Source organism: Syngnathoides biaculeatus, chromosome 8 (genome assembly GCF_019802595.1).
Source record: "Syngnathoides biaculeatus isolate LvHL_M chromosome 8, ASM1980259v1, whole genome shotgun sequence".
In the NCBI taxonomy this organism is placed as follows: domain Eukaryota; kingdom Metazoa; phylum Chordata; class Actinopteri; order Syngnathiformes; family Syngnathidae; genus Syngnathoides; species Syngnathoides biaculeatus.
The window spans coordinates 32,674,443-32,699,413 of NC_084647.1; the positions used below are offsets into that span (position 1 = coordinate 32,674,443).

Below are 24,971 nucleotides of genomic sequence, written 5' to 3' on the forward strand. Positions count from 1 at the left end.
ATCACCATCTCCTCCTGGACAGCAACGTGAGAAGGTGGCGACACCATCGCCGCCTCCCCCTGGACAGGAACTTGAGAAGGTGGTGGCACCCTCGCCAACTCCTGGACGGGAACATATGGACTTGCCCGTTGCCGTCGGAGCCGGAACAGGGGACGACCGCGGACCGGTCGCCGACAAAGCAAGAACGGGGAGCGACCGCGGAACGGTCGCCACTGGTACTCCAGGGCACGGACGAGATGCGGCTGTGGAGACGTCGCCACCTCCTGGACAGCAACGTGAGGCGGCATCGGGTCGGTCCCCACTGCCACGTGAGCTTGCCGTGCATTCGTTGAAACAGCAACGTGGGCGTGGCGCGGTGGGGAATCCGTTTCCAGGGCAACGTGAACGAGCATCGGCAGAGAGTCAGTCGAAACTGACACGTGGGCGTGTATCGGGAGCGGGTCAGTTCCAACTGCCACGTGAACCTGCATCAGCAGCGAGTCCGTTGGCGTTGCGACGTCAGCATAGCTCGGCTGGTTCGCCAATCCTTGCCGGACCTGGGCCGTGAGAGCCGCCAATTCGGCGCTCTGCCGCTCTATCTCCGCCCGCATTTCACAGTAGAACGCCTCGTGATTTGGCGGCTCCTCCTCCCTCTGGGCTGGAAGGTTCGTCACCAGCTGCGGGTCTGCGGGCTTCGCCATTGCCGGCGAGGAGTGGGAGGACTGTGTCTTAGTTGCCGCGCAGCGGGAGGCACAAGGGAGCGCCCCGCTGGGGCGTCTCCTCTGGCCGTCACGCGTAGGTCCCGGGTAGTGGCCAAGCGGGTTCCCTCGTACAGATTGGTGTACTTGGACCTACAGGGCGAAGTCACTCGGGTGCTGGAAACGCGGGTAGGTGAAACAAACTGACTGGGATGAAAGATCGGACGAGCAGATTCATAATCAGAATAATCAGAGTCGTACTCCGGCAGCCGGTCATACAAATCACGGTCCTCCTCATATTCCGAAAAGTCAGAGTCCAGAAGAATATGAGGAGCCAGACGGGTCGTGTTCGGGACGTATTCATACCTCGCTGGCAGAGCGTAAGACACGGAAGCGGAGGACGTCAGGGAGCCTACCCGGATTGGACAGGCTTGGTCCTCCGGCAGACGGCCTACCTTGCGTCCGTCCCGGCGATGCCGGGTCTTTCCTGCTGGGTCCTGTGTTGGCCAGTTCGTTCTGTCACGTCCCATCGGAACGAGAGTAGGACCCAAATGCAGGACTCGGAAGATGCCAGGTAGTTCAGGGAGACACGTTTATTATATGCAGAGGTAGGGGATCGAGCAGGCAGTCCGGTGCAGCAGCGGTAGTTGGGACGTCAGGCGAAGAGAGCAGGTGAGCAGGCAGGCAGGAGTCTGTACACAGGAGAACAATCAAAGCAGGCAGAAGTAACGAAGGAGTCAGGCTTACAAGGTTGGTCGGAGATCGGACGAAGGTCGGTACACACAGGTTCGATCAGGGATACCGGAGCACACGAACGGGACATGAAGATCAACGAACTGGCCGTCATATAAATCCACAGCATAATCAGGCTGCATGAGGCGCAGGTGTGCACCTCCCAATCAGCGCACCCGCGCTGGCACCCGCACAGCTCGTGCTGGAGCGGCAGGATCATGACAGTTCCTCCGCCTGCTCCCTGCTTTCACTGCATATCATCTGCGAACATCATGGTCCAAGGGGATTCCAGTCCAACTTTGTCTGTCAGCCTATCCATTACTACCGTAAACAGGAAGGGGCTCAGAGCTTATCCCTGATGCAGTCCCACCTCCACCTTAAATTCTTCTGACACACCAACGGCATACCTCACTATTGTTCTACTAGCATCCTCAAGGCAAATGATCCATCTGTGGTCCTCCTTCCAGGCAGAAATCATACTGTTGCTCCCAGATACTTACTTCTGTCCTGAGTCTACCCTCCACTACTCTTTCCCATAACTTCATTGTGTGGCTCCTCAACTTTATTCCTCTATAATTCTCGTAGCTCTGAACATCGCCTTTGTTCTTAAAAATGGGAACTTGTACACTTTTCCTCCATTCTTCAGGCATCTTTTCGCCCGCTAGAATTCTGTTGAATAAGTTGGTCAAAAAAACTACACAGCCATCTCTCCAAATTGCTTCCATACCTCCACTGGTATATCAGGACCAACTGGCTTTCCATTTTTCATCCTTTGTAATGCCTTTCTAACTTCCCCCTTACTAATCATTGCCACTTCTTGGTCCTTCGCACTTGCCTCTTTTACTCTTCCTTCTCTCTCATTTTCTTGATTCATCAACTTCTCGAAGTATTCTCCCCATCTATTCAGCACACTAGTGGCACCAGTCAACACATTCCCATCTCTATCCTTCATCACCCGTACCTGTTGCAAATCCTTCCCATCTCTATCCCTCTGCCTGGCCAACCTGTAGAGATCCTTTTCTCCTTGTTTCGTGTCCAACCTGGTATACATGTCATCCTATGCCTCTTGTTTAGCCTTTGCCACCTTTGCCCTACGTTGCATCTCAATGTACTCCTTCCGTGACTCCTCAGTCTTCTCAGTGTCCCACTTCTTCGCTAATCTCTTTCCTTGTATGACTTCCTGTATTTTGGGGTTCCACCACCAAGTCTCCTTCTCCCCTTTCCCACCGCTCATCTTTTTATTGCAATGTCTCCATGTTGTTGCACTAAGCTAAGGTCATAAATCGACCTTTACAACCATATAGATAAGGTGTTTACTGTTATCTGGCAAGGCTCCTGCCGTGATTGACACTAAAACGTATATTTGAGAAAGGACTTTTTCTGCTCCATAAGTTTATTTCAACAATAATGTCACTTTTAAGTCTATCTCATATATTATTAAACTCAGTGCATAATTTGGAACACAGATTCTAAAATAACTTGTTAGGCCTAAAAATTACATCATCTGATTTTTTTTTTTTTTTTTTTTTGCAGCTTCCTTTAGTATTCTTTCAGCGAAAGCATTTCCCAATGAAATCATATATTTGTTTGATGTATGTGCTAGGCATTTGTATACAGTAACAAGGTTTTTTTGGTAGTGGTATTGCTTTTAGTAAATCACCTAACAATTTTGCATGTTACTTTGGCTGTGGATGAAATCATCCCCCTATTTTTTCCCAGTATTGTGCAAAAACATGCACTGTTACAAATGCATATTGGCTGTCAATACCAGGTATTTTCTTAGATGAGCCATCTACAAATAATCTCTTCTTTCTAAAGGCTGATCTCTCCGACCAGTTCTGCTTTGGGCTCATATTTCTGCTAACCTTGGACAGTCATGTTTTGCACCATCCTCATGATGTGGTCTTAAAATCAGACGATGGAACAAAGCTATGGTTGAAGTTGTTTCTTACAGCATTAGATGTCACAATAACTTCTCTTACACACTGGCGTAATGCACATGCTACGCTGAGTCTTTATGTTGTTGCACTAAAACTTGGGTCATAAAATGACTTTTACAATCTACCATCTGCATAAAGAATTTTGCTACAATTTGACACTAGTTCCTTCTTTATCTCACAGAAAGCTTTTTCTGATTCTTCTTTCCATTTTAACAATGATCTCATTTTGAGGTTTTCCTCATATATTAATTTGGACAAAGGTGCAGTTATTGTTGCATAATTTGTTTGTGGTTTTGGTGCATTAAGTGCAACTATTTTGTCCATCATCTAAAATTGTTCTTCCTGCGCTAAGGTGGTGTCCAAAGTTCTTAACTTGTTGTTTACACATTTGTAGTTTATTTTCACTCACTTTGTGCCCTTTTTCAACCAGATGTTTTAATTATGCTACTTATCCTCAGTGAGCGTTAAGTCTCATTTTTGCTGAGAATGCACCTTGGTAAACCCCTCCTGTTTTTCATCTTGATAAAAGGTATCTGTAGACCTCTGTTACTCTTTTTTTTTTTTTCTTTTATTATTTTACTTTTTTTTCTCTTTTTAGTATGCAGAATGGGATTTACATACTCCTCCAATGTGCTTGCGGACAGGCCATTTGTAATGTTTGTTAACTCAGCTGCAAATTGCATCTTTCGAACCTGGAGAGCATTCTTCAACTGCTGTTGAAGAGTCCCATTTGCATCTTTATCTTCCTGCCACCCACTGTTAGTCTTGAATACAGTTGTCATTTTCACGCTGTATTCCTCAAAAGGCTCATCCTTTTGTTTTACTCTTCTTGTTTAATTTGCTTAATTTGCTCTATGTCTAAAATGGTTTGTTGCTCTCTGAATTTTCAAATTTACTGCAGATCGATTTTTGTCGGCTTTGTGTGAGGTAATAACTTCCACACCATTTTTAACATAATTCTTTGTTCAAGTGCTATACACTAAAATAGTCGAGTCAGCGCCATTTCAAGTCACTCCTGTCTGATCCAGTCATTCTGTGTGGTGTTGTCTCATAATGTGAAGGTAGTTGTAAGACAGTGTTTTTTTTTTTGTTGTTGTTGTTTTTTGTTTTTTCTTCTTTTTTCTACAACCTCTCGTCTTTTTTTGTCTAGTGTCCTTTACTATAGTCCTGTCTCAACATCTTCCTTTCTATGGAACAACAGATCTTTCTGCATGTTTGTTCTTCCTTTCCACCTTCTTTCTTTCTTTTACTGACTCCTTCTGAACATTTTGTTATCTCAATCTTCTTTACTGCACCATGGCTCAAGTCTCTCCCGAGGTCTAGGGGAGTTTTTGTGAGGGCAGCAGCCCCCACCCCACATGCTGAGAGAGTTTTTTCGTCATTTACATTTCACTAGTATTCTCTCTGCCCTGGACACTTTTCCTCCAATTCAAATGATCAATTTTCTTTTCCCCCATTGAATTTTATGCCTTTAACACAGTGGTCGAGAACCTTTTTGACTGAGAGAGCCATAAATAACAAATATTTTAAAACGTACTTTCAAAAGAGCCATGCACTATTTAAAAAACTAAATACAGGTGTATTTGCGCATTTATGTCGAACCAACACTTACAATACAGTCTCTGAATTCTTTTAAATAACATTATGATGTTGCTAACCAATGATGACAAAAGCACTTCTTACCATTAATGCGACTTCAGGTGCTTCTTGGTTTTGCTAATGGCTTGACAGTCTGTTTCATACACTGTGAGATTAATCTTCACGCAGGCGTTGAGATTTCCATCCGTTAATCGTGAACGTAATTCAATTTGATTTTCTATCATGCTGGTAGGATGGTGAACAGTTCTTGCCAACAAAGGCGTGTCTTTTATTCGTTTGATTATCTTGTCTTGATGCGCACTTGGCAAAATGTTGATGGGCAACGTTGAATACAAACGCTTTGGCATACTCCCCATCTGTGGATTTAAACACACAGCAGAACCCTCACTCTCCACAATGGCTGTCCATTCTTGTTGAAAACTTCGGTGGTACTCGTATTCTTTTCTTTGAGCGACCTTTGTCAAAAGCGTTTCCATAAATAGTTGTTCCGATAAGATCAGCATTAGACCCTTCTGCACCACTGGACTTCGACTACCATGCAAAAACTACGACAACGCACTATGGCAAACTGTCTCTGTCATTTGCGTTGCCTCCCACACATAACTACGGCAACGCCACTAGGACAAACCTTCTCTACACGACAAAAATCACATGGATAGCGTGTCGTTATGAGGGCTCGGCGACCCATATGCACCACCAAAAGAACCAGGTATGGCTCGCAAGCCATAGGTTCCTGACCCCTGCTTTAACACATTACATGTGAGAGAACCCTTTTAATCGATTTGCTACCTTCAGGAGCACAGTGAACCACATCCAATCTTCTTCTTCTTTCCTTTGGGCTTGTCCCGTTAGGGGTCGCCACAGCGTGTCATCTTTTTCCATCTAAGCCTATCTCCTGCATCTTCTTCTCTAACACCAACTGTCCTCATGTCTTCCCTCAAAACATCCATCAACCTTCTCTTTATACTTTTAAATCTCTCTCTCTTTTTTTTTTTTTCCTTTTGTAACCACTATTGGGTATCATCATACCCATTTTAGGCCATTTTATTAAAGGGGAAATCCAGTGCTTTGCATGAAACATGTATCCCATAGGTCATGTAATAGGTACTCAATTTTGACAATGTGATGGTAAATCCTCTCTCATTTAAAGGGCCACTGTCATGAAATGGATGATTTTTAGTATGTTACTAATGAAAAAATGGCAGCCAATCTGGGCCCATGCATTTTTTCACCACAAAACATGATTTTGACGTATACATCTTTTTGTAACTCCTGCCATGAAAATCCTCTCAAGGGAATTGTTTTCGAGAAGAAGCAGGAAGTGACGTAAAGGACAGAAGCGCCCCCAAGTGGACCCGTTTGTTTCCATTAGTTTTACCTCCAGGAAGGTAGCTCGTTGTTCCTTCGTGTTAGCTAAAATGCCGGCTCGTTGCATTGCTGGACATTGCTAGAACACTCGGGGAAAATGGATTTACCCTTCATAAGTTTGCAAGAGACCCAGTTTGTCGTGGAAAATAGATTGCATGGGTGCAGAGGACGAGAGCTTTGTGGGTTCCAAATGACTGGTAGGTGTGTATACAGCTACTAAAAAAAAATAATAATAATAGTTTGGGGCAAACCATATAATCGGTCTCTCATAACGTAACAAAAGATCCGCGTACGAAATGTGTCGATGTGCGCGTCGGACAGCGTCGGGCTGCTGCGTCTCTTCGCCGGAGAAGGCTGCTCTCCGGGCTCGCGGATGGCGGCGGCTCTGAAGAACGCAGCACCAATGCCTCACTCAGCCGCGTGCGACGACACCGGAGTAAAGTGCCCCGGCTCGACGGTGTTGTTCATCGTGTACTGCGGCGGCTATGAACAACCCACTAATGCAGCACGGCTTGGCTCCATTATAAGCCACCACGGCGCCGAAAATGAGCCACACCGGCTGAGGTGCCGCGTTATTACGTAAACAAAGGCCCCCAGAGCTCCAGGCCAGCAGACGCTTTGTTTAAACACTTACGTCCCGCGTGTAGGCCTCCAAGAAGTCAGACTCCGGCGTCATTCCACCTGTAGAATGATCCCAATATTCAACATTATTTACAGCCACAGGTTCAAATTTGTATGGAAGTATTTCTCCGTCTTCCCGATCAACGGATACTGCTATTTCTTCATCAGATGAGGATAAATCTGAGAAATCAGTGCTCGGCACAATGTAATCGAGCCTTTGGTGTGGCTCCTTACACGTCACGTCCGCACACGTAACTCATGTGACTCGCGAAAATGGCAGCGACCGTGAAAATTTGTAATTGTCGATAAAAATCTTCTCAAAACACTATTAAATGAGAGAGAATTTAACATCACATTGTCAAAATAGAATACATATTACATTATCGATGCATGCAAAGCACTGGATTTCCCCTTTAAGGTCACCCTTTATTTCTACAATTTATGGGGTTTTTTGCTTATATATATATATATATATATATATATATATATATATATATATATATATATATATATATATAATTGTATTTATCTATTTATTTATTTATTTTCAAAATTACGCTGGCCAGCAAAATTTTTCCAATCCTTGCAATTTTATTTATTTCTTCCCTTTTGTTTAGTGCTATTATTCCCCATTTTGAGAATTTGGAGCCAACACAGTAGACCTATCATGTGCTAAGGTCGGCTTTTGTATCAGACAGGGTGACTGTTCAAAATTCTCGCTTGATATATCTCAAGCTTCTACTCTGCAGGGCGGAGAAATCTTGCCTGTGCTTCCAAACGAGCTGTCACTTGAGATCCTGTCTCTCACGCAATTGTTTTCACGTGCTTCCAAACGAGCTGTTACTTGAGATCCGGTCTCTCACGCAATCGTTTACACAGACACACACGCTCCTTTTTTTCATTTTTTTTTCTGTTTCATTTGATGGTACCGTACTGTATCGATTTGTTGACGTACAGAAGTATTGTTTAACACGGGATTTAAGTGCGCAACCGGAGTCCGTCCTCGCACATTTCCACGGAATTTGTTAAACTCCGCCGTCCATCAACTTGCCATTTACTAGTATTCGCAAGGCTTCTCCTGCACAGTGCCCTCGTGTAGACAACGACAGTGCCTTCGCGCAGATTTTATATCAACACTCACTCGTTCACACCCCACAAGGAAAATGATTCTTACCAAGACGTCTCCTTGTCCCTCGGATTTCCGTCAACCTTCAGATCCCAGTTTGAGAGATCGAGGACCAGTCCCTTAATGGGTCTGTGTTGCCATGGCCACGGTCTTCATAGAGGTCGACTCTGAAGCTGGGATCCTCAGGTATGTTGGAATCCGGCTCAAAGGACCAAGTAAATGTTGGGTTTAAACCCAACCGCTGGATGAATTATGCAAATTAAGGGACAAGAGAGGTCTTCACTTTAGCTCGGGGAGACATGGATTTTGGCTGACCAGGTGCAATCCCAACACCCGTTCTGAGTCAGCCTTACTGGTGTCCCCCTTTTTATTAGTTTCTCAAAACAAAGGGTCACAAGATTACAAAACAAATGGAGGAACGGATGACAATGCCAACACAAAGACAAATACTAAGATAAAACATTTATAACAATGGTGAATGCTAATACAGAGATCAATACTAAGGTTAACATTTATTACAATGGTGTTTCAGGAGTATATGCTTTGAAGTCAGCAAGAGGGTGCATCACTCCTCATGGTGTCGTTGGGTCACACGCTCGGTCACAAAGCCGCTCGCAAAGAGAATGATTCGGTGAAGGATGATATAAACAAATGCATGGTAAAATAATAAATCTAACAGTAGTCTACTTAAGAATGTTCTAAGCTCTGCCGAGGCACTGGGAGGAATAAATGTTTGCCATGGAGAGAAGAGGGCACACAACTATCTTCTCTGCTGCTTTGATTGTCCTCTGAAGCCTTGCTCTGTCTGCCTCAGTGCAGTTCCTGTACCAAACAGAGACAGAGGGTGTCAGCAGGGTATTGATAGATGAGCGGTAGAAGGCCACCCATAACCATGTGTCCAAGTTATTCTTCCTGAGGACTCTCAGAATGTGGAGACGCTGTTGAACCTTTTTAATGGCCGCTTTGATATCTGTCCAGGAGAGGTCCTCAGAAAATACGACTCCCAGGAACCTGAATGTGCGGACTTGGTTCACACGCTTACTGTTGATGAATTGTGTAGCTGGTTCAGTTCTGTTCCATCTGAAGTCCACAATTATCTCCTTTGTTTTTATAGTGTTCAGTGCCAGATTAGTTTCTGTGCACCAGGTTGTGAGCTTCTGGACTACCTCTCTGTAGGATGATTCATCTCCTTTTGAAATGAGACTGACCACTGTTGAGTCATCAGGGAATTTGACGATGTTATTTTGGTGGGCTGGGCTGCAGTCAAAGTTGTAGAGTTAGTACAGAAGTGGGATTTGCACACACCCCTGTGGTGAGCCGGTGCTCAGTTTATGGGTGGAGGAAAGATGGGAAATGATTCTCACAGTTTGGGGTCTGTTGGTCAAGAAGTCCTTGATCCAGGTGCATGTGAGGGGAGCGAGGAACAAGATGTTGTTTCATCATAAAAATGTCTGGAATAATTTTATTATAGGCCGTGTAATCCACAAAAAGCATCCTAGCATAGCTTGTGGTTGTTCCAGGTGACTAAACACAGTATGGAGAGCTATGCTGATGGCGCCCTCTGTTGATCTATTCAACTGGTATGCGAACTGGTGGGAGTCGAAGTTGGGGGGGTGAGCAGTCTTTGATGTATTTGAGAACCATCCTCCTGAAGCACCTAATAATGACAGGTGTGAGGGAAACAGGATGATAGTCATTGAGGCTAGTTAAGGATTTGTTTTTTGGGAATGAGTATGATTGTTGTAAATTTCAAACAAGTGGGGATAACTGCTTGGGTCAGTGTGAGGTTGAAGATCTAGCAGAAGACAGCTGGACAGCAGATGGTCAAATGCTGTCACCACCTTGCCTGGTACTCTGTCCAGGCCAGCATTCTACCAAGGGTTCATGGCAAGGAGCACATGCCTCACATCGTGCTTCAGTATAGTGAGTGGCGAGTTACTGGGGCCTGGTGCAGGTGAAGGGAGCACTAGAGCAACTGAGTGTCGCCGATATGATTCGAAGTCAGCAAAGAAACTGTTGAGCCCCTCTAGCAATGACTAGCTTGTGTCTCCTGGTGTTACTTCGGAGCCTCTGAAGTTTGTGAGGTTCTGTAGACCCTGACACAACTCCCAAGGTCTGTTGCTAAAAAGAGTGGACTATGTCCTCCTTTTGTACTACTTTTTATCATTTTTGATACCTTTTTTTCAGTTCAGCTCGAGCTATGCTGTAAAGAGCTGTGTCACCTGACCTGAACGCAGTATTGCGGGCCCTGAGGAGTGAATGGACTTGGCTTGTCATCTAGGGTTTCTGATTTGGAAAAACCCTGATAATTTTCCTTACACACATACTACAGAACCTGATGTACTCCACCAGAGCCTGTCTGTCCAGGTCCTGGTGTCAGTCTGTTTTTTGAAAGCAGTTCTGCAGTTTACTGAGTGCAGACTCTGGCCAGGTTGCTACAGTCTTTATGGTGGGGCTCTATCTGTGCCTGAGGTGGATGTATGAAGGGATGAGCAGCAGGAAGATGTGGTCTGACGTACCAATGTAGGGGAAGAAAGTTCTATAGCCATGCTTGATGTTAGAGTACATGTGATCTAAAATGTTTTGACCCCTTGTTGGCCCTTTAACATGCTGGTAGAACTTTGGGAGTACAGTCTTCAGATTAGTCTTGCTGAAGTTTCAGGGTGGGCCCGGTGCTGTTCATTCATGACGTTCAGCACTCGAGAGTGTAGCTTTAACGTTAGCATTTAGTGGGATATGACCTGCCGTGATTATGTTCCCTCGGGACGTAAAAGGGCCGGCATTTAACATACATGTACTCAATGTCAAGTGAACAGTGTCTCTCGATAATCATGCTGCTGTTGCACCAGTCACCATGGACGTACTTCTGCTTTTGTCCGAGTTTTCACTCCGATCCCAATGGTGCAGGGTGCAGCCTGCTAGCGCCACTCTAGCATCGGGAATGTTCGGATGAAGCCAGTTCTCCCTTATGATTATGGCGCAGGACTCACAAACGTAATGGTTATCCGCAAGTTGTAATTCTAGCTCATCCATTTCGTTACTGATGAATCTAGGATTTGGGAGGTACAGGCTCGGAAGAGGTGGTCTGGCCTAAGCATGTAGCCGAATCGACTGCTCCAGTTCTGCTTCCTCTCTCTCCTCTGCCTGCGCCACTTTGTTAGCGCGACATCAATCCACAGCGAGCCCGGTGGTCTTCCTACCTCATGTGGAATGTTATGTTCATGGTGAAAGTCACTTGGAACTGCTACTTTATGTAGATATCCAAAGTGCAAAAGTTCGTGGTGGGTGTAACAGTGTAGTGCCAAAGCGGACGTGAGCGAAGTGCCCCAAAAAACAATAAAATAATAAAAAAAAAAATATGGATTCAAGCACTGACAAGGAAAGCCATAATCCACTTTGTCCTTGTGCGCCGCCATTTTGGTTGTTTCTTATGATCAATGATTCTTTTACTCCTCCTTGGTTTTTGAGTCTCAATGATCTTAGGAGATAAGTTGTCTAGGGCTTCACGCCCCTGGTAGGGCCACCCATTGCAAAAAAGACCAGATGAAGCACAGATCCATAAACCCCTATAACGAGTACAAAAAAATGGATCTTGGTTTCCCTTGCCCGGTTGCGGATTACCCGGTCTCCCCCTCTGGAATCAGGCTTGGAGGTGGCGCTCAAAGCCAAGCGCCTGGTGGCCTGGCCTCAACCCATGAAGCTCGACCAGGGACAGCCTGAAAGGGTAACGTGGGTACCCCTACCCATGGGCTCACCACATGTGGGAGGGGCCAGAGTGGTTGGGTGCAGTGTAAGTTAGGCTGTGGGTGAAGGCGTGGACCTTGGTGATCTTATCCCCGGCTACAGAAGCTGGCTCTCGGAATGTGGAATCTTACCTCTCTGGCAGGGAAGGTGTGAGACTTTTGTTTGTGCCAACTAGAAAGATGGAGGCATGCACTGGAAAGGACAGGAATGAAAGTTACCCAAAGTAAAACTGTCATGCTCCTGGATTCCAGCCAGGGCTGGGCGTGGCCGTCTAATCTGAGGGTGCACACCTGCGCCTCATGAACACTGGTTAGACCCAGTACATATAGGACCCGGGGGACGACTATTACTCTGCTAGATCGTTGCTCTTCATGCCTCGTTCCCGCACTCCTGCTTTCTCGACTTCTGACCTCCGTGCACCGACCCACGCCTGTTCATTGACCACCCTCGTAAGTCCATTCGTACTGGTACTACGGATTGTTTGGACTGTCTACCTGATCTCAGACCTCGGACCGAATAAAGGTTTCCTCTGTACTGTCTGCTGTCTCTGGAGTCGTGCATTTGGGTCCACCCTTGAGCCCCGCATCGTGACAAAAACAGAATATATGAGGATGAATAAGAGGGGTGGAGGAGGAAGAGTGAGGCACCAGGGAGAAGAGATAGCGAGGGTGCACAACTTCAAATACCTGGGGTCAACAATCCAGAGCAATGGTGAGTGTGATAAGGAAGTGAAGAAACAAGTCCAAGCAGGTTGAAACAGCTGGGGGAAGGTGTCTGATGTGTTATGTGACAGAAGTGTCTCTGCTAGGATGAAGGGCAAAGTTTATAAAACAGTGGGGAGGCCAGTCATGATGTACGGATTAGAGACCTTGGCATTGAAGAGACAACAGGAAAAAGAGGTGGAGATGGCAGAAAATGAATTATGTTGAGGTTCTCTCTAGGAGTGAGCAGGTTGGATAGGATTAGAAATGAGTTCAGAGGGACACCCAAAGTTGGATGTTTTAGAGACAAGGTTCGAGAGAGCAGACTTCGATGCTTTGGACATGTCCAGAGGTGAGACAGTGAGTATATTGGTAGAACGGTGCTGAGGATGGACCTGCCAGGTAAAAGAGCAAGAGGGAAGCCTAAAGAGAAGGTTGATGGATGGATTGATTGTGAGGGAAGACACGAGGGCAGTTGGTGTTAGAGAGGAAGATGCAGGAGATAGGCTTACATGGAAAAAGATGATACGCTGTGGTGACCCTTAACGGGACAAGCCGAAAGGAAAAGAAGAAGAAGAAGACTCTTGTTTGTGCCTATGCACCAAACAAGAGATCAGAGTACCCACCCTTTTTGTAGTCCTGAGAAGGAGTGCTGGAGAACGCTTCCTCTCGGGACTCCTGGGGTACTTCGTTGGTCACATGGGCAATAACACTGACACTTGGAAGGGTGTGGATTTTGGAGATGATGTGGTTCTGTTGGCTTCATCAAGCTGTGATCTCTAACTCTCACTGGAGCAGTTCGCAGCTGAGATGAAAATCAGCACCTCCAAATCTGACACCCTGGTCCTAAGTATGAAAAGGGTGGTGTTCCCTCTCCAGATCCTGGCCCAAGTGGATGAGTTCAAATATCTTGCAGTCTTGAGGGAGTGAGGGAAGAAATAGAGTGCGAGCTTGACAGGTGGATCGGTCTAGCATCTGTAGTGAGGCGGACTTTGTCTCGGTCTCTTGTGGTAAAGGAGTCTTGAGCGTTTCACTCTTGTGCAGTGCAGATCCTTTTTTTCCTTGTTCTGCTTGCTTTACCTCTGTTTAGATTTTTTTCTTGCTGATAAGTGGCCATGGATGGTAGCTACAGTGAAGAGCAAAAAAAAAAAAAAAAGAACCCAAGTCACTTTACAAGACCCCAAATGTTAATAGTTTGTGATGGAGCTGTCAAAAATGTGAAATATTTTTGTAATGAGAAAAACATCAAAGTACTGTGTTTTACCACTGACACTGTGTCTGATATCTCTCAAAAAAAATCCTGGAGATCACTAATCAGTACCCAACTGTAGAAGCTGTCGTCATACAGAGGTCCTTTATTGGGATAAGTACTCAAGAGCTGCGACCTCAATGCTGGTGTGTTTCATTCGTTGTTACTTTTGAGCTAACGGTTATTCTGAGCTAAAATAAAGCAATGAAGTCTCATGCATTTGAACATGCAGAATGTTTAATTCTGTAGTTGTGTGACTTTGGTTTTACAGTTAACTTAATCTGGAGTGTCAATAAATTACTTCAGGTAAGTAGCACTCTTTCCCCTTGCTGCGATGGGTGCTTGAATTTACAAATGAGCCTGTTAGCCATTGGCAGCAATATGTTAGTGCGTCCACCATGTTGAATGTGTCAGTTCTTCGTGTAAAAATCTCCTCCTCCTGACACTCCAGCCACTCTATCTCCTCAGTCAGAGGGACGAGTGTGCAACGTATGGTGCTTTGAGTAACCAAATGGCACACTTTAAGAACGGTCTGAGTTTACAATATTCCAAATTGTAGAGAGTGATCTTGGAGAGAATTTCCGAACGTACCTGCAGTGTATATAAAATGTGGGGCTCTTCAGTGTCTTGCAACCCCAACACCTTATTCCTTTTTTGATTCAGAAGAGTGTCTTACAACATTTGTCCATATAATTTTCATTATGTCACTTTGCACAAGCTGTTGCAAGAAATTATGGTTTGTCATGTGCAGGTCTACGAAGGTTTAGTCTACATGGACTTCAGTAAGAATCTCATGGAAGAACAGGGTTACGGTATTCACATCACAGTACAGTATATGTATACAATCAAATGGATTTATACTTTCAAAAAATATACTCCATGTGTGGTGTTTTACGCTTTTAGGGAACTACATCTCTATGGATATGTGTGGCCTGCCTCAATTTTGGTTGGCCTACATGAGTGACCCCAGCGACTCTGGCCGCATTCATAACAACGTCCGACAACGTTGGCTTAGTGGTAGGCTCATATTCTTTCAAATCTGAATACTCAAATCAGTCATGATGAAATCAATGATGAAAGGATCAGTTACGTTACCCACCAAAAATATTGCAGGTAGTTTTGTATCTTGTATGGATATATCCTTAGAGTTATCGGTTGTGAAATGTGGTTCCATATTGGCTCTTTATGATCTTTCTACAGGGGAGCCTCTTGTCATTGAAGCCATGGAGACTTTTACTCAACTTGCTGATCAAGCCAGGTAGTTTTATTCATTCCACAGGTCAAGAATACATTTGTTTTAAGGTTTTTTAGTTGATTTAGGGCAATTTTGGTGTGCTGAATCCATATATCAATTTTTTTTTTGCTGTTTCTTCGTAAGCAAAGCTTGTAACATTTGATAAATGATCTGTTAGCAACTTGGCATAAAATCCTGATCTGAACAAAATATTTGTCATTTTCAAAATTAGTCATGAAAAATTGTCAAACTAATTTAAAAATGCATGAATGATAAAAAATGTAACTCAGTGTTATGCAATACACTGGGCGGAAATCTTGAACCTTGATCTTGAATCTTGAAGGAGTCATATCAGGCTTTTTTGGCCTGTGGGACTACTCAGTTGGCCAAGCGTAATGAAGCTTTGGTGGTTGGTGAAGCAAAAACTTGCGCATGGGAGGAGTTCGGTAAGGCCATTGAGAAACCTCTCAATTTACCGGTCGATCCATGTTCCTTTCTTCCCCTATGGTCACGAACTGTAGGTCATGACTGAAAAAAAAAAAAGATCCCAGATACAAGCTGCCAAAATGTGTTTCCTTCCCAGAGTCTCTGGGCTCTCCTTAGAAATACAGTTAGAACCTCGGTCATCTGGGAGGATCTCAGAGTCTAGCTGCTGCTCCCCCACATTGAGAGGAGCTTGATGTGGTGGCTGGGGCATCTGATCTGGATGACTCCTGAACGCCTCTCTGGTGAGGCGTTCCGGACCCGTCCCACCGGGAGGAGACCCACGGAGACGACTCAGGACACGCTTGGAGGGATTACATCTCTCGGTTGGTCTGGGAAGAGCTGGTTGAAGTTGCTGGGGAGAGGGAAGTCTGGACATTTAAGCTAAAGTTATTGCCCCCGCAACCCGACCTTGGATAAGCGGTAGAAAATAGAGGGATAGATGGATTGATGTCGTTTGTGTTTTTTGAAGGGAACGTTTTTAATTTTTAAAATGAGACATTTATTTCACCTGAGCAGTGACTGAAAAATTATTCCATTCAACATTCTATTCAACTTCAAAATGGTGCCTAATTTCATGGCTTCCTTCGGTACGTGTTCTCTATTAATGTTTGTGTATTTCGGTCCTCTCTGGACTCAAGTACACACAAAATAACTTGATGACCATCAGAGTCCTCCCCATACATTTTTTGGATTACTCTCACCAATTCGCTGAATCGTAGTCTGAGTCAAGTTCCTCACCGGCACCGAGACAGCAACAGCATCTGCATTCTACGGAGTGTGCAGGTGAAGACGATGCAGAGGGATATGAGGCAGACTCCAAGTGAAACCCCATAGGAGACCACACAGCTTGGCACTCCCATCTATTCATCTGTTGAATCTACGCTCACTACCCAACAAAATGGATGAACTTCATCTGCTGATACAAACTTTGTAGGTTCTGCTGCCCTGTGCTTCACAAATACATGGCTTTGTGGATGCATTCCCGACAGAGTTGTGACTGTACCCCGTTTTCATCTTCACTTTGTGGATTGCATTGGGGAGCTAGCGGAGAAAACAAAAGGCAGTGGGGTATGCTACTAAATGAATGAGAAATGGTGCATGGACGTCATGCAGCTCAGCATACACTACAGCCCACTTTTGGAGTCGCTGTTCTTGAACTGTAAGCCATTTTACTCGCCGCATGAGTTTGCCTCATTCATATTTGTCGTTTCTACATTCCGCACCAAGCTACCATGAATTCAGCACTGCTAATGCTCGCTGAACAAGTAAACGAGAATGCGAAAAAACACCCAGAATCACCTGTCATTATCCTTGGATATTTTAACAGAGCTAAACGTCACCATGAACTCTGTAAATACAAGAAGCACGCAACATGTCTGATGAGGAAAAATAACACTTTGGACCGGTGATATACCATAATAAAAGATACATATCATGCTATTCCCCATGCTGCCCAAGGCTCCTGTGATCACTGCTCATTCTATTTGATACCTACATACAAGTACAAGCACTGAAGTGCGCAAAGCCTGTGGTAAAATCACTAGAGAAAGTGGAGCGAGGCAAAATTAGAACTTCAAAGCTGTTTTGACTGCACAGACTGGAGTATGTTTGAAAATTCAATGAGCAACCTAGGTGAATACACAGATGTTATTATAGCGTATGTGAGTTTCCGTGAGGAGGTGTGTGTACCAACAAAAACATTTTGCGCGTTCAATAACGACAAGCTTTGGTTTATAGCCAGACTTGGGCAACTCCGCCAGGCTTTGGAGATTGTCTATCGTAGCAGGGATAGGGCCATGTACCATCGCACTAGAAACCATCTGACTTAACCCGAGAGAACCCATGGGGTCACATATGACCCAGTGTAATTAAGGGCCCACTGTATAAACACAACGCACCACAGGTAATCTTTTTACCCTTAAAGCCCAACGTCTCACATGTGTCTGCAGTTAGTAAAGGCCCACTCGGTCTTATATGACCCAGTGGTGACCCATGTGTATCTTCCAAACCGGAAGTAAATTAGTAATTTTTTCCAAATGTGATGTTTTTGTGTTCCTTTGATGCTTATTGATTAATAAAAGAAGACTGCATCCTTGCACAAGCTTGCATAATTGTGAGTCCCAAAAATCCTGTCAATTGTTTTTCATGTATGTTATACTCGGGCAGCACCAACTACTGTAGACAAATTGACTGCGTGTTGGTACATACTTGGCCAATGAAGCTGATTCTCATTCTGATTTGTTTGCTCAGGGTGACACTAAAGGATAGAGACTGGAAGCGGTTAGCACAACTCATGGACCAGAACTTTGAGTTAAGGAGGTAAACCTTCTGATGCATTTATGGGATGAGAATACTATTTCTAATGGCACAACATTAAAACCATAATCCATAAAAGCCAAAATCAGTTAGACAACCCAAGGAAATACAAAATGCAGTTTTCAAATGACAATTGATTTTTAAAAAAATCCAAACCTTTCTGACCCTCTGTGAAAACGTAATTGCCTCTTGAACCTAATAACGGGTTGTGCCACTCTTAGCAGCAATAACTGAAATCAAGCGTTTGAGATAATTGGTGATGAGTCTTTCACATCGCTCAGGAGGAATTTTGTCAACTCTTCTTTGCAGAATTATTTCAATTCCGGCATGTTGGACAATTTTCCACCATGAATTCCCCATTCCAGATCACATCACAGCATCTCAATTGGATTCATACCTGGACTTTGACTTGATAACTCCAAAACCTTATTTATTTTTTGCCATTCAGACGTGGACTTGCATGTGTGTTTTCGATCATTTTCCTGCTGAATGATGCAAGAGTACTTGTGTTTGAAGAAACTAACTGATGGCCAGACGTTCTTCATGATTTTCTGGTACACAGCAGAATTCATTGTTCCATCATTCTCAGCAAGTTGTCATGCTCCTGAGGTAACAAAGCAGCCCAACACCATCACACTACCACAATCATGCTTCACTGTTCGCATAATGTTCTTTTTATCAAATGCTGTGCGATTTTTATGCCAGACATAACGGGGCGCGCACCTTCCAAAAGGTTCATTTTTTGACTTTTCAGTCCACAGAATGATTCTCCAAAAGTCTTGAGGGTCATCAAGAGTTGTTTTGGGAAATGTGAGGCAGGCGTTTGTATTATATGCTGACACCAGGGGTTTTCTCCATAGGAACTCTCCCACGGATGCGAGTTTCTTTCTTATGTTAGAGTCATGAACACTGACCTTAACTGAGGCCAGTGAGGAGTGCAGGTTTTTGGATGTTGTTCGAGGTTCTTTTGTGGTCTCCTGGATGAGTCGTTGTCACACTCTTGGAGTAATTTTTTATTAGTTGATCGTCCACTCAAGGGGAGGTTTGCCACTGTTCCCAGTTTTCTCTATTTGTGGATAATGGGTCTGACAGTGGTTTGCTGGAGCCCGAAAGCCTTGGAAATGGCTTTATAACATTTTCGAGACTAATGCGTTTCAATCACTTTTTTCTCCTCTCTTCTTGAATTTCTTTGGATCATGGTATGATTCATTGATCCAATGAGACCTTGTAGCCTACTTCACGTTTTCTCAGATTCAATTTGAGATATTTCTTGATTCAAAAAGTAATAAGGTTTGGGTGTGGCTTGGAAATTTAACTCACCTTTCCCTAATTTATGGTTAGTCACAGTGACCTTGGGATTTAACAAGGGGGTAATTACTTTTTCACGAAGCATCAGATAGGTTTGGATTTTTTTGTCTTGATAAATTGAGTTGTCATTTGAAAACTGCATTTTGTATTTCCTTAGTTTGTCTCTGAGCTATACTAAAGGGCTACTGATACGTAAAACATGATTTTTAGTATGTTTTTAATTTAAAAAAAAGGCAGCCGGAATGGACCCATCCGTTTTTTCATCACACATCACGATGTTGTCGTGTATGGATTTTTACATCTTCCGCCATGAAAATCCTCTTGAGGGATTTGTGTTAGAGAAGAACCAGGAAGTGATGTTTTTTGTAGTAGCGAGGTGGAGTGTTTATATTAGTTTATACCTATTGTACGGGTGAAAAAAAATTTGTTTTTTCATCGTGTTAGCCAAAATGCCAGCTCGTCGTATCGCTGGATTTTGCTTGAACACTCAGGAGGATGGATTTACTCTTCACACTTTTCCAAAACACCTGGTTCGTCGTGAAAAATGGATTCCTGAGGTGTAAAGGACGAGAACCTTATTGGTTCTAAATGACAGATAGGTCTGTATAGAGCTATTAAAAAAAATATAGTTGGGGAGGTGCGACGTAATCCTCTCAGAACTTAACAAAAGATTCACGTCATAATAACGTAAAGTACGTAAGTCAGGGGTGCTAAATTTGTTGATGTGCGTGGGCTGGCCGTTGTTCATTACCGGCAGGACTAACATTGTTCATTTCCGCCGGGGCCGGCATGTGGCCGCCACTGCCGGGGGCCGGCATGTGGTCGCCACCGCCGCTGGGGCCGGCATTAGCCCCAATGCGGAGGTGGAACGGGCGGGAAGGTGGTTTGGCCACGTGCGGGAAGAGAAAGGTGTCTGGGCACCCCTGATGTAGTTTCTTTGCCCGGCATGGCTCCTCCTGAGTACGCGACATCCTGTCATACATACTGTCAAGGAGTCTGTTGTTAGTTAGGAGTAATCAGCATATCATCTAAATATAGCTCAAAACGATAGGGTAATATTGCCCCGATTACTTCACTCGATTGTGAGATGTTTTCTTCTTCTAAATGAGTTTCAGTGTCAGAAGGGGCAACTGAAAAATCTTGTTCCTCTCCTATAGCTGGTGCCAATACGTGTTTTCTATGGCAACTGTCCCAGTGTGACATCTGCAAATGACGTTGCAGGCAATATGGCCGCCACTGGGATGTCAAGTGAGACTTCTGCAACTTTGTGCATGAATGACACGCTCCCCGCTCATTTTTTTTCATATAGTCTTTTAAGTTAATATATGTAGTTTTCATGACAATATCTATTTTATAATGTATACATGGATGTCAGTAGCCCTTTAAAATTGGTTCGATGATTTGAAACATTCATGTGTGATGGATATGCAAAAAAAAAAACATAAATCAGGACTGGGGTAAGTCAGGGGTGCTAAATATGTACTTTTTCACAGCGCTGTAGTTTGTCCCAGCACTTGAACATAGATAGGTGACTATTACGAGGACATGCCATTTTCAAATTAAGGTTACACTGGGGAAAAAGAACAGCTTTCAAAATGGATGATTGGATCATATTCCAACAGGACAACAATAAAAATTCTTTATAAAAAGGATTAATTTAAGAATATGCCCCTAGTCCCTCCAGTATCTACCTATCTTTACCCACGAACATTTACAGTGCAAAAACAATATCTCCTACAGGTCTGTGTACTCCGATGAATGCCTTGGTCATGGCAACCTAATGATGGTGGCCTTAGCAAAGCAGGTTGGCACACTGGGAAGCTCAAATAATATTTAACAATATTCAATGTCATCTTCCTCATAAGTGTTTGCTTTTTCTTCTCATGTTCTGTGCTTTTTACAGTTTGGCTCAGCTGTGAAGTTACCAGGCAGCGGAGGGTCAGTTTTGGGATTGTGTCTCGACCCATCAAAACTAGTAAGGAAAGTTCACAGAGTATTTCTAAATGCCGTTGGGGTCTGAGAGACGATACTAATATTTTGATGAAAAACAAATCAGTCTGAATATGACAAATGTGCTGCTTTTTTAACTAGCTGCTGCTGTATGACTGAGCAGTGCAACAACTCATACTCAGTCATCCACCACAAAGTCTACAATAGTTCCGCTGAACTTGCTCAAGGGTGACTGCCACTCATTTTCCTCTTTTTCATATTATTAGATTTTCTTACATCAATGGTTAGTGTTGTCGTGACTCTTATGAGGATAAGAGGCTTGGATGATGGATGGATTCATTAGTGTCATGATCTGGGCTCATTTCCACGGAGACAATTGGTCTGTTATTGATTTATGATAATTTCAGGGTGAACAATCGCCCTTTTGCCCTAAATCAGTTTGATTATTCTCCAAATCCCCCAAGACAATAGGCAGCATACCCCCTCCGAATAAAAGATCCCAGATCACTGATGAATTTTCGTGTTGAATGACGGCAAACCTTCACCGTGAGATCTTGAGATTACACATAAAACACAATGTAAACTAAACGTGTAAACAATACTCTTCCAAATGTCAATCTCAAAACAACCTTAACAATAATGAGTAATCTGTATCTGGCGGCAAAAATCAACAAATGTACAAATCTGGTATCATGAATATTGATATAGCAAAAAGATGTACACAATAAACACCTTGTACCTATCAAGAGCATTGGTAACCAGAAAAATACTGTCTCGCTCCGTTGACTTTTTACTTCTCTGTCTTTTCATTGTCAACAAGATAGTTCGCGCTCGCTCAAAACAGGAAGTCCTTTCAAAAAAGTTAGTCTTGACTAATTGTGAGTAAGGCAATGATGTACCACTGTCAATTACAGGGTTCCCTCAGTATTCACAACACATCCCACAACATCTAGAGCCTTTAGGAACTCTGGGTGATCTTATCAACCTCTAAGCCTTGTCACAAAGGAGTTTTTAACTACCTCAGTGACCTCGTGCCCAGAGATATGGGAGCCCGGCTCTGAAAACCCAAACTTTCCATCCTCATGTGAAGGCATGTCGGTGGACTTAAGGAGGTCTTCGAAGTATTCTCCCCAGCGACGTCCCGAGTCGAGGTCAGCAGCACCCTGTCCCAACTATACACAGTTTTGATGATGAATTGCTTCCCTCTGCTGAGACGCCAGATGGTGGACCAGAATTTCCTCAAAGCCGTCTGGAAGTCTTTCTCTATGGCCTCACCAAACTCTTCCCATGCCCAGGTTTTTGCTTCAGTGACCACCAAACCTGCATTCCACTTGGCCAGCCGGTAGCCATCAACCTCTTCAGGAGTGCCAGTGGTCAAAAAGTGCTAATAGGACTCCTTCACCTCGACGGCATCACTCACCGTTGGTGTCCACCAACAGATTCGGGGATTGCCAAAATGACACACCTTACAGCCACACCTCTATGCTGCCGCCTCAGCAATGAAACTGATGAACATGGTCCACTTGAACTCAATGTCCCCTGGAACATGAGCAAAGTTCTGTCGGAGGTGGGAGATGAAACTCCTTTTGACAGAGGATTCTGCCCGACGTTCCCAGTAGACCCTTACACCACCTTTTGGCCAGCCAGGTCCAGCGTTTTCCTCACCATCAGAGCCATCACACCAAAAGGTGGTGATCAGTGGACAGTTCCGCCCCCTCTTCACCCTGGTGTCCAATATATACAGGTATTTTAATACCGCATTTATTATTTGTGGATTTTCGTTATTTGTGGGGGTGGGTGGGGTGGCTAAGAAATGTAACCCCGGCGAATAACGAGGGAACACTGTAATGACAAAAAATAGCATTCATTCAATTCAAGTGGAGAGGCTGGAGCTGTGGTGCACCAAAGACCATCTGGAGCTAATTACACTTACCACTGTAGAGATAATCGTGAACTTCAGCTGCCCATGTCAAACTTTACTCTGTCAGTTGACTGTTCCGAAACTTTTTTTCATTTTGATCATGACAAAGCATTCATCCATTCATTTTCTGTACCACTTATGGGTAGGTTTCCAATCACGCCATCTTGTGTGTCATAGAGGTCAGAGAACACAGGTGTTAGGTAAAGCGTGAAGGTTTTTTTTCTATCGTTAATTTATCCGATTGGTCTAAGCGTGGTGGTGACGTCATTGGAAAGCTATCCATTCTCACTCGGGTCGTGGGCGTGCTGGAGCCTTGGGGTACAGCCTGAACTGGTCTCCAGCCAATCGTAGGGCACATATAAAACGATTCTCACTTGAATTCACGCCTATGGCTAATTTAGAGTCTTCAGTCAAGCTACCATGCATGTTGTGGGAATGTGGCAGGAAACTAAAGTACCCAGAGAGAACCCACACAGACACGTGGAGGACATGCAAACTCCACATAAGTCTGGCTGGGATTTGAATCCCGGTCCTGAGAACAGTGAAAAAGTGTGCTAACCAGTCATCCACAGTACTGCCGCCAATCAGCATAAAATAAAATTATTGACAGACACTGATCAAGCTTATCAGATCAGTGTAAAGTCTATCCATCCATCCATTTTCTTTGCCACTTATCCTCACGAGGGTCGCGGGGAGTGCTGGAGCCTATCCCAGCTGTCAACGGGCAGGAGGCGGGGTACATTCTGAATAGGTTGCCAGCCAATCGCAGGGCACATCGAGACAAACAGCCGCACTCACAATCACACCTCGGGGCTATTTAGAGTGTCCAATTAATGTTGCATGTTTTTGGGATGTGGGAGGAAACCGGAGTGCCCGGAGAAAACCCACATAGGCACAGGGAGAGCATGCAAACTCCACACAGGCGGGGCTGGAATCAAACCCGGGACCTCAAAGCTGTGAGGCCAGCGCTTTACCAGCTGAGCACCATGCCGCAAGTGTAAAGTCTAGTCACTCATAATATACAAAATATTATCATCACATTTGCAGCATTTGCAATATGATACACTCTGGTTGTTTCCAAATATTAATTCTTAGCTGTTTAAAGTTTTAACACATTAATGTATCTAACTTGAGGACCAAGAAGTTGATATAGCTTGGTTAAAAGTCAGAGTAAAAGGAACAATTTCTCGTTGTTTGATGCAGCTTTTATCTGTTCCATAAGGTGGAGATGAGACAAGCTTTCCAGGAGGCTGGCTGTGTTTTTTGTGTCATCACGCCATACGACCCATCTGCTAGCACTGCCGGCAGTCAACTGTAACTGCTTCCCCAGGGCTCAAGTCAGGCCTTGAGAGGCCAACACACCCACTGGAGGAATAGCAACAATGGAAATGCAAATACATACATGGATAGATTTAGTTGGCTCTGTGTCGTCTAACCATACATGGCCCACTCCGAAACAATAGGGCTAATAGTTAACTCATTCACTGCCAGCCATCCCAGTTAACATGGATATTTGACTTCTAAAGCCGTCGATGGCAATAATCAAATAAACTATGAAGAAATTAAACTGGCAATAATTTCATTTTGGGAGCAATTGTTGGATAACAAATTGCATTTGCGACACACCTTTTATATCTCCAAAATCCTTCCCAACCCGCTCCCTATGAACAACACCTAACAACCAAAAATTAATCGGCGAGCGCTGATGTAATGTGTCAAACGTTGATAATTAATCAGGGTGGGATTCATATAAATAATACAAATACCGTAAGCGGGAGGCAAGCCATTTTTGCAAGCCTCATGCAAGTGAGAAAGATGTTTTGGTTCCTAAATTTTCAAAGGTGTAAGTGGGACTAAATAGGAATACACTGCTACATTTTGGTGTAGAATCACCAGTATTTTGGGAAATAAAATCATCTCGAACATGTCATATGTGGTATCACGTCGCTATATGTTCTTTCCTTAAGGAGGTATTTCAAATTTTTTTTTTTTTCCACAA

General features: G+C 44.1%; 1 protein-coding gene across 7 annotated transcripts in view; it reads left to right on the forward strand.

Annotated features, from left to right (window-relative positions):
• The window catches only part of gkup (glucuronokinase with putative uridyl pyrophosphorylase), a 51,952-nt gene extending 26,981 nt beyond the window's left edge, over nucleotides 1-24,971 (forward strand). For 4 of the 7 annotated variants that reach the window (XM_061826481.1, XM_061826479.1, XM_061826482.1 and 1 more), the window contains 7 exons: nucleotides 14,509-14,569; nucleotides 14,661-14,774; nucleotides 14,958-15,015; nucleotides 17,728-17,796; nucleotides 20,842-20,905; nucleotides 21,005-21,076; nucleotides 24,195-24,971. In XM_061826481.1, coding sequence (XP_061682465.1) covers nucleotides 14,509-14,569; nucleotides 14,661-14,774; nucleotides 14,958-15,015; nucleotides 17,728-17,796; nucleotides 20,842-20,905; nucleotides 21,005-21,076; nucleotides 24,195-24,290 — 534 coding nt within the window. In that variant the 3' untranslated portion in view covers nucleotides 24,291-24,971. Of the gene's footprint in view, nucleotides 1-14,508; nucleotides 14,570-14,660; nucleotides 14,775-14,957; nucleotides 15,016-17,727; nucleotides 17,797-20,841; nucleotides 20,906-21,004; nucleotides 21,077-21,192; nucleotides 21,280-23,832 lie in introns of all 7 variants that reach the window. The other 3 variants (XR_009795934.1, XR_009795932.1, XR_009795933.1) reach the window with 3 other exon arrangements.